Source organism: Apaloderma vittatum, unplaced genomic scaffold (assembly GCF_000703405.1).
Source record: "Apaloderma vittatum isolate BGI_N311 unplaced genomic scaffold, ASM70340v1 scaffold7297, whole genome shotgun sequence".
Classification (NCBI taxonomy): domain Eukaryota; kingdom Metazoa; phylum Chordata; class Aves; order Trogoniformes; family Trogonidae; genus Apaloderma; species Apaloderma vittatum.
The window spans coordinates 1-8610 of NW_009724457.1; the positions used below are offsets into that span (position 1 = coordinate 1).

At 46.3% G+C, this 8610-nt stretch overlaps 1 protein-coding gene across 2 annotated transcripts; it reads left to right on the forward strand.

Moving 5' to 3' along the window:
• The first annotated feature begins 60 nt into the window (after positions 1-60).
• On the forward strand, positions 61-8476 carry NSDHL (NAD(P) dependent steroid dehydrogenase-like). Of its 2 annotated transcripts, none has more exons than XM_009872492.1 (7): positions 61-69; positions 2255-2407; positions 3281-3427; positions 4834-4962; positions 6104-6246; positions 7224-7326; positions 7998-8476. In XM_009872492.1, the coding sequence occupies exons 2-7, from the start codon at positions 2297-2299 to the stop codon at positions 8331-8333; spliced, it is 969 nt and encodes a 322-aa protein (XP_009870794.1). In that variant the 5' UTR covers positions 61-69; positions 2255-2296; the 3' UTR covers positions 8334-8476. The 2 variants fall into 2 exon arrangements, with proteins under 2 accessions (XP_009870794.1, XP_009870793.1); XM_009872491.1 differs by lacking the exon at positions 61-69 and adding an exon at positions 280-327 and having other exon boundaries at positions 2246-2407.
• The last annotated feature ends 134 nt before the right edge of the window (positions 8477-8610 follow it).

The following is an 8610-nucleotide window of genomic DNA, read 5'->3' on the forward strand; positions in this document are numbered from 1 at the left end:
CTGGGGAGAGACTTCCCAAGGGTGGCTGGTGATAGGACAAGGGGCGATGGTTGTAAAAATCAGAGCAGGGTAGATTCAGATTAGACACCATGAAGAAGCTTTTTACTATGAGGGTGGATGAGACATGGGAACGGGTTGCCCAGGGAAGCTGTGGATGCCCCATCCCTGTCAGTGTTCAAGGCCCGGCTGGGCGGGGCTTGGGGCAACCTGGGCTAGCGGGAGGTGGCCCTGCCCATGCCCCTTGTGTTATGAATAACATAATATTACTGTTTTTTAAAGGAATCTGGTTGATAGTGAATTTGAGAAATGGCCACGCGCCTCAGATCGGTAAGTTGGGCCCTTAAATGGTGCTTTATGAAGATTAGTCTTGCAGAATCATATTTTCATAGGTATTTTTTCTGAACATTCCTAGAGAAGACACGAGCCTTTCTGCTTTAGTGCCTACTCCAGAGATGTTGCTGGGGGAAACATGATTTGCCAAGGGATAGTTTTCTGCTGTTACAGTTCCAATGAGATCCAGGAACGCTCCAACCCATCCCCTCCCGCCAGGAGCACCCCTGGGTTTGTCAGTGCTGCCGAATCCATTGGTCTGGAGTTTTAGTTACGCCAGGGTAATTTCTACACGCTTTATACGCTATTCCGTGTTGTAATGGAGATAAATGCCCACTAGAGGTCCCCGAGATTTACGAGACCATTGAAACCTGTTTCTATGACTCCTGCACTGAGTGCAGGAGGTTAGGCTATGGAAAGAGTAAGTTTGCTTAGCTCAGAGAGGTGTTTGGACATTGCTCTTAGGAGCACAATTTACTAAGCTGTTCTGTTGCATTAGCTGTGTTTTTCATTTATCGAGAAATTTTTACCTGCTGAACTATTTTCTCGTTAATTCTTATGAAGCTTGTGGAGGACCAGTGAATCTCAGCTATTTAGGAAACAAAGCCTGGCTTTCTATCTGCATTTCTGAGAACAGCTAATTCGTCCAGATGCAGCACTGTCAGCTGCAGTTACCCTGATTCTGGTCAGGGCATTGATTCATTTAGTATTTTCCCCAGAAACGTGTGTACTAGATCGTATTGCGTATTACAAATGTGTTTCAATAGCCTGCTTCTCATCACCAGTCAGAATCCCGACCTCGTACTTGGGTGAGTGGAAACCTGTCCTACAGAACAACTGGGCACTCGCCTGTGCTGGTAGAAGAGGATTTTGATATTCAGACCCAGAGGGTGTCATCCTGCCACTGTAAAACCGTGATTCTGCACATCCCAGTGCAGTTGTCGTTCTGGTGCCGTTGTAAAGACGCACTGAAACCAGAAGGGGCACAGGGGAAGGTGATTTGCACGCGCCGTTCAAGTAACTGGATGTGCTTTGGTATAACTGAGCAACTGCAGCGAACTCGTCTGAGTTCTGTTGAGGGTAATTGACACTTTGCAGTAGAACCTTTGTTTAAGGATGTAGCACTTGTAAAACTTCCGAACAACTGTCGTGTTTATGTGGTTTCCCTGGGTTAAGTTCCCTTCAGCCCGACTGTAGAACTGCGGAGGTGGGGTTTGCTGTAGCAATAATAAGGCACAAATCTATTTCCAGCCAGGACAGAGCATTCTTTGTTCAAAACCGTCCTCAGGTGCGTTGCGTGTACGGTCTGTGTTGGCAGCAGGCTCTTCAGTCTCGGTCCACTTCCAAGAGTGATCAGACCAGAATCTGTTAATTAATGACTCCAGCTATTGATTTTAAAAAGCTTTAAAAAAGAGAGGAAGAACTGATGACTAACTAAAAAGGGTAATCATTGCCTTTACCTGGGAGCTTTCTTGGCTTGGACAAGCCTGAGCTTCACGTGCTCTGAAAATGACTTTGTCCTTGCGAAGTGCGACAGCTTTGGCATTCTGAATTATCTGTGCCATGTGGCTGAAGCCAATCCTGTTTGCTGTGCCATCAGGGCAGAGTCTGTCATAGCCAGTCCTCTTCCCTGCCACATGAGCCACTTGGTTACGAGGCAGAGTCGTGCTGAAATACAAACCAGCACGTGAGCTCTGAGGACCATTAGCGTGTCTGAACTTTCAATTTCCTGTGATAGCATGGTGGTGTTCAAAAGACTTCTCATTTCTGCATGTCTCTTCTCCAGTTAAACTGGCTGCTGACTAGCCATGCAAAATTCCAGCAAATTAAGATCTTGGGAAGCTGAAATCGTCCTGCCTGGGAATTTGTCGGTGCCTGTCTGCTCGCTCAGGTGCTTTTCCCTCTGTCTCTGCAGGCGGGTAAGAAATGCACGGTGATTGGCGGGTCAGGATTCTTAGGCCAGCACATGGTGGAGCAGCTCCTGGAGAGGGGTTACGTCGTCAACGTGTTTGATATTCAGAAGAGATTCGACAATGACAGAGTGCAGTTCTTCCTGGGAGACCTTTGCGACAAAGAGGTACAGACTGACAACGGCACATGACACGGGGAGATGGAGGGGATGCCTGCTGAAACAGGCAGCCTTGCCTGGAGCACTGAAACACCTGAAGGCACTGCACAGGTTGTAACAGGGTATGGAGATGTGCCCCCCAACCTTTCTCTGTGAAGTCAGTACCCTCAGCAGTTTTCTGTGGAACCCTTCATCTAGAACATCTAAAGAAACATACTCAGCGTCTGCTCAAAGCTGAGAGAAAACAGAACATGTTTCTGGTTTATGATTTGCACTGCTGTTAGCGCAGATACACACACACGGTCGGTAGTTGCGTGGTGGTGCTCTCCAGGCTAACCTCAGCTGCATGAGAAGGGCAGAACGCGTTGCACCTGGCACTTCAGGCACGCTGAGACTTCTTGCCTTAACTCAGTCATGCGTGTGAGCCTTGGCAAAAACACACGTGTGCGATGTGAGGGGTACAAAGTGTCACGTCTCGGAGCTTTGTGACGGTCGTCTCAAAGCCAGACAGTGCCATGGGTACTGGTGGCTGTTAAACCTGCTATTTGCTGAGGTTTCTAACTCCTGTCTCCAGGTAATTTTGAGTCTCGTACCTGCACTTGAGACTGCTGCAGGCACTGAAGTCTACATAGCCTCCAGGTCTCGGAAGGTTCCCAGGTTCTTCCTTGGAAAGAAAAGCTGGTGTGGTGTGGTTTTGTCTAGCAAGAGGGAGAAGATGTTGTGAAGATCCTGGACACTAATCTTATTCCAGCTGCTCACCTTTGTGGGAGGAACATGACTTGAAATTTCGAGGTTTTCTTTCTATAAGAAAAAGAACTGTATTTTATTTCCTTTTTTTGTCTGCTGTTGCTTCACCGCTGTCTCATGCGATGTGTCTTCTAGGCTTTGCTGCCAGCTTTGCAAGGTGTGTCAGTGGCGTTTCACTGTGCATCGCCAGCGCCTTCAAGTGACAACAGGGAACTGTTTTATAAGGTGAATTTTATAGGAACCAAAGCAGTCATTGAAGCCTGTAAAGAAGCTGGCGTGCAGGTAAGGGTAGAGAAGCACACAGAGATTTATAAGACACTGATGTGACTTCATAATGATTGCAGCACAGACAATTTCTATCTGGTTTGGTAGACAGACAAAGGTCTCCAAAATACCGAATTCCTACTTGTTCTGTGAAAATCAGTAGAAGAGAGAGACTCTGTTTTTCTCCCACTTAGCGTCTGGTCCACATTTGGCACAGAAAACCTGCACACTGCAATTTTCCTGACTGCAGGGAAAGCATCCGTTAAAATGTGTCCTACTGGATGTCTGGGAATCAGCCATGGAAGAGCCATGACTGACAAGTGGATTCTTTCAAGCGTTAACAAGGGGACAGCGCTAAAGAAAGCTTTTCTGGCAGTGGGAATGGTCACAGCATCTGTTACCTGTGTGAGTTCTGTGGCAGATGAAGACAGAGAGCACACTTGTGCCATAATCTCAGCATCATTTGCTTTAGAAAGTCATTTGCCCACAAAAGAGCGAGCCAGAGGAAGCCAGGCTGCTGTTCAGGCGAGGCTGTGGTTTGTTTCTTTTTCTTCGCGTGTTATTTTGTTAGCACATGAGCTTTGGTTTAGATTCTTAGTACATTTTCAAGCACAATGCCTGCGAGGATTCCTTCCTCATTCGAGGCAGTGATGTTGCCTCCAAACCACACGTTTTGCGCGCTCTCTGTGTACAGATATGGACGGGATAATGTTTGGAGTTAAACGATGTCTATCGCACAGGACTGCCAGCCCCACAGGTGGTTGTTTGCTGGTTGGTTTTTGGGTTTTTATCCCTCCTCGTGTAATAAGCTGTTGTAGGACATGGGCCACGTGGTGTTTTCCTTCAGGCTTAGTCTGGATTCTGTCAGAGCAAGGAGCGAAGTCTTGTTGGAGCTTGTTGGATCTAGTCATCTTTCTGTTACAATGTAGATCTTGTTTAAAACCACATGTTTCTGATTACTCAGATGCATCCTGTTTTGAATCCATTAGGGTACATTTTTTTTATCCAACAAAAGCATCCAAGATAATAATTCTTTTCTGGTTTAATCTACCGTGATATCTTTATTATCAGGATAAAGGAATATGTCGTAAAAACAATCCTTGGCGTGTTAAGTGCTACAATATGCCGGATCAAGTGGGCACTCTGACTTTCCTGGAGATGTTTTCCCCTTGACTGGCTGCCTTGGATGTTTGTTGAGATATTTTAATCTCCTTTAGGTAGCACTAAGCGATGGGACAGAGTCACAGTGGGAGTTTCCTTGCCTGCAGTTTCAAATCATCTTCCCTTAACCCATGCTCTTCTAGACTTAGTTTGTTATCTGCCAGATTGGTTGATTAAATTTTATTGTCTTTACTCCGCCTTTGTAAATAATGACCCTTTTGCCTTAGGCTTTAAACAACTACTTTCTTTCGAATGTCTTGCAGAAACTGGTGTTAACTAGCAGTGCCAGTGTCGTTTTTGAAGGCACAGACATAAAAAATGGATCAGAAGACCTCCCTTATGCAAAAAAGCCGATTGACTATTACACAGAGACGAAGATCCTGCAGGAGAAGGTATTGGTCATCATATGGTCAACATTGCTATTGTCAGTGCTTAAAACTGCCCTTTGAAAACGGGGGACACCACAGACTCTTCAAGACTGAACAGACCTCAGGTCTCCAGAATCTCTCTTTCATTCAAAAAGTGTATCTCGTTCTTGCAGTTGCAGAGAAAATTTTGCAGTTGCAAGGAAAACCAGGTTGTTAGTGCTGCAGCATTTGTGGTTTAAATATGGTATGACACATGTTTTAAAGCGAAGAAACGGGTTTTTCTGAACTTTTTTTCAGGGGCTTGCATTTCAGCTGTGGAGAGAATCTGCACTTTTTGTGCAAGGAGAATTCAGACTTGCTTCCATACTGAAGCTGACAGTGTGTTCCCTAAAGTCGAGCACTAGCCTTTAAGAATTTTTCTTCTGTTCCTTGAAAAGCGCTTAATTGAAAAAAGCAGCGTAAAAACATCTGTTCGTTCACTTTGCGGGAAAGCGGACTAATAAAGTAGAAGCTTAAAAGTAGCAATTGAGTCTCGCCCAATGTGCTTGTAATTATGTCCTTGTTTTGGGTGGAACAGTGCAAGTGTTCAGTGTTTATTCATATGCATCGTTCTTGGATTTTTAATGGAAAATCCAACAGCTGTTAAAAATTACTAGAACGCGGTATTTGGAAACTCCCCATAGAAGGAAATCTTCTTCAAAGATGCCTTGTTAAAGCTGCTTCGCACTTGGTGCTGCCAGGAAGATGGGATCTCTCCCCTTGGGAATGAGATCGAGAAGGCCCGGGGTGGAAATCTGACCCTGATTGATGAGAGAGACAGAGGTTGAATTGCTCAGTGGCTCTCTCTTCTCCAGCGTGTCCGTACAGAATTCGTGGCGTGAGGAACTTTCAAAGCTCCTCTGGTTTCTAATGGTGTTAAATGAGAGAAGCCAAGAGTTCCCTTCCCTTGCCTGTCAGTTCATCAGGTGTTCAGTAACAAAATCAGATTTTTGTCTGTTTTCCTTGTTAAGGAGAAGTGGCAGAAAGAGATGGGAACAAAGGAGGGATCATTCGTGAAGATGATTGTGTCCCGCCTGTGTCCCCTGACCAATGGTCTCGGAATAGCCGTGTTTTTCTCCCCAGCCTTTCTCTCCTGATTTGGTTTATCTTTTTTTCCCCTCCCCAGGAAGTGCTCAGTGCCAATGACCCAGGCAACAACTTCTTCACCACTGCTATTCGTCCCCATGGAATATTTGGCCCTAGAGACCCTCAGCTGGTTCCCATCCTCATCCAAGCAGCTAAGGGTGGCAAAATGAAGTTCATAATTGGGTGAGCAAGGCTCTGCCATGTTATAGCTTTTGTTGAGATGCATGCTGGCCCTACAAAGCCCATTTGGAAGGGGATGATGTTAAATCAGTAATGGTGGTGTGGCATGGAGAGAAGGAAGTATGTTTATTTTTCACTTGCGATCCAGGAGTCTGTTCTTCAAAATCCTTCTGTGTTAGAGGCTCATGCACTCGCCTGGGAAGTGCTCACAGTGCAAAAGGAGTATCAGTGGGGAACGCTGAGATAGCTTGAGCTATCCTTGCCTTGTCCAAAGAGCTGTCCTTTGAAATATGAGAGCACTCAGGTTGCTTGCTGTTAATTTAATTGATACACACTTCTAGTATTTGAGGTTCTTGCAGCAATACTGTTTTTACGGCCAAATAAGTGTGGGCATGGTTTTGTAACAAAGCATTTGTTTGCTTTAGCTGGACTCTTGAGAGTGATGTGCAGATTTATTTTCATTTTCTGTACCTGTGCAGAGTTAGATTTAACCCAGTGGGTTAAAGCTGTTTCAGCTAGGGCTGAAGTGGGCTTATCGAGGGAGCATGTTAGAATTTTGTGAGCCAAGAGATCCATAACTGAAAGCTTGTCCTTAAGTGACTTCCCTTGTGCTAGTTACCACTCTGCTGCTGTTCGATTTGCTTCTGTGGATGGTTCTGCTGATTCTGAGATCTGCAGGATCTGCAGTATCTAGAAACTTGGTAACTTGTGAGGGTTTAAAAATGGTGTTGTTACAGGAGTGTAAACTGTGAGGGCTTTGGCAAGAGCTGAGACAATAACGGCCTTCCCTCTGTCTCTGAAATAATATGGAGCAATTTCATCTCTCTGACAGTCTATAGCCTGAAGTTCCAGCACAAGAGGGCGGGAGAAGAGGATACTTGGACTAAATACATCTTGTGTGCAAGCCCTTCCTTTTGCCACGAGCAGATTTTCTGCCTGACTCGCCTTGGGGCTAAAACTTCTCCCTTCTGTCTGTGCAGGGACGGCAAGAACTTGGTAGATTTCACCTACGTGGAAAACGTGGTGCACGGGCACATCCTGGCTGCCGAGAACCTCCGGAAAGACTCCCCCCTGTGTGGGAAGGTAAGGAAGGACCTCGGGAGGGGAGGGCAGCAGAACTTCATCTGCCAGCCTCGCTTGGCTTCGTGTGGCTGCCCTGTAATTTATGCTGATTTTTGTCTGTTCTGAATGTCTGTCTCGGAGGTGAGTGCAACTGGCAGACACAAATGGGTCAATTTTTATTTTTTTTTCTGTCTGTGGAGATAATGAAGGGTTGCCCTTCTGGTGACCACTGTGCACAACCACACGGGCTAAGATCTATGCATGGACTTTGACTACTCGCTTTCAGGCTCCTTGTGAAAGGAAATCCAGGCAGAACTGTGGGCAGCACATAAAGAACATAGCTATTTAGCTTTCACAACAGAGATCGGAACAGGAGAAACTTTTACAGACTTTCATGGCACCACCGTGCTCTGGGCAAGCAGAGCTAAGATGCTTTAATGTGTTTGCGTTGTGTTGTGTCAGTCGGTTTTGTGACCCTTCGTGAGTAATCTCAGCCCCTGGCGTGCTGGAAGGAGCTGGCCTTATCAGCGAAGAAGGGATTCCTCGCTTTTGAGACCGAGGCGAAAGCAGTTTCTCATGAAAATGTGTTCTCAGTCAAGCCAGGGACGTCGGTCTCCTCTGCGCGAATGTGAGATGGGCCGTTGCAGAAACAAATCTTTATCGTCTGGCTTTTTTGTCTTCCTCTCTTTCAGGCATTTCATATCACAAATGATGAACCGATTCCTTTCTGGGCTTTCATGTCCCGTATCTTGACTGGCTTGAACTACGATCCTCCCAAGTACCACATTCCCTACGGGCTGGCCTATTACCTGGCCCTGCTCCTGTCCCTTGTGCTGTGGCTGCTGAGTCCACTGGTCACCATCAAGCCCACGTTCACCCCCATGCGGGTGGCGTTAGCGGGAACGTTTCACTACTACAGCTGTGAGCGGGCCAAAAGGGACATGGGCTACAAACCTGTGGTGAGCCTGGATGAAGCCATAGACAGGACCCTGCAGAGCTACCCACATCTCTGCCGGGCTAGGGCCTGAGCAGTCCTAGATGGAGTTGTTTGTTTTTTTTCCTACTTGATTTTCATAATTGCTCTATGACATCTTAACATGAACACTGAGAATTTCACTGATTCTTTGGAACGGGGAGTTTTCCCGGAGTCCCTCCTCCTCCTCACCATTATCGAGACGGCTTTATCTGGGCTGGAAAAAAAACCTCACGTAGAGAGCTGTGCTAAGAGTTCTTTTCTTTGGTGTGACTTCTTGTTTTGAGACAGCTGATGAACCCCGTGGACTCTGCATAAACACACCGCTGTGC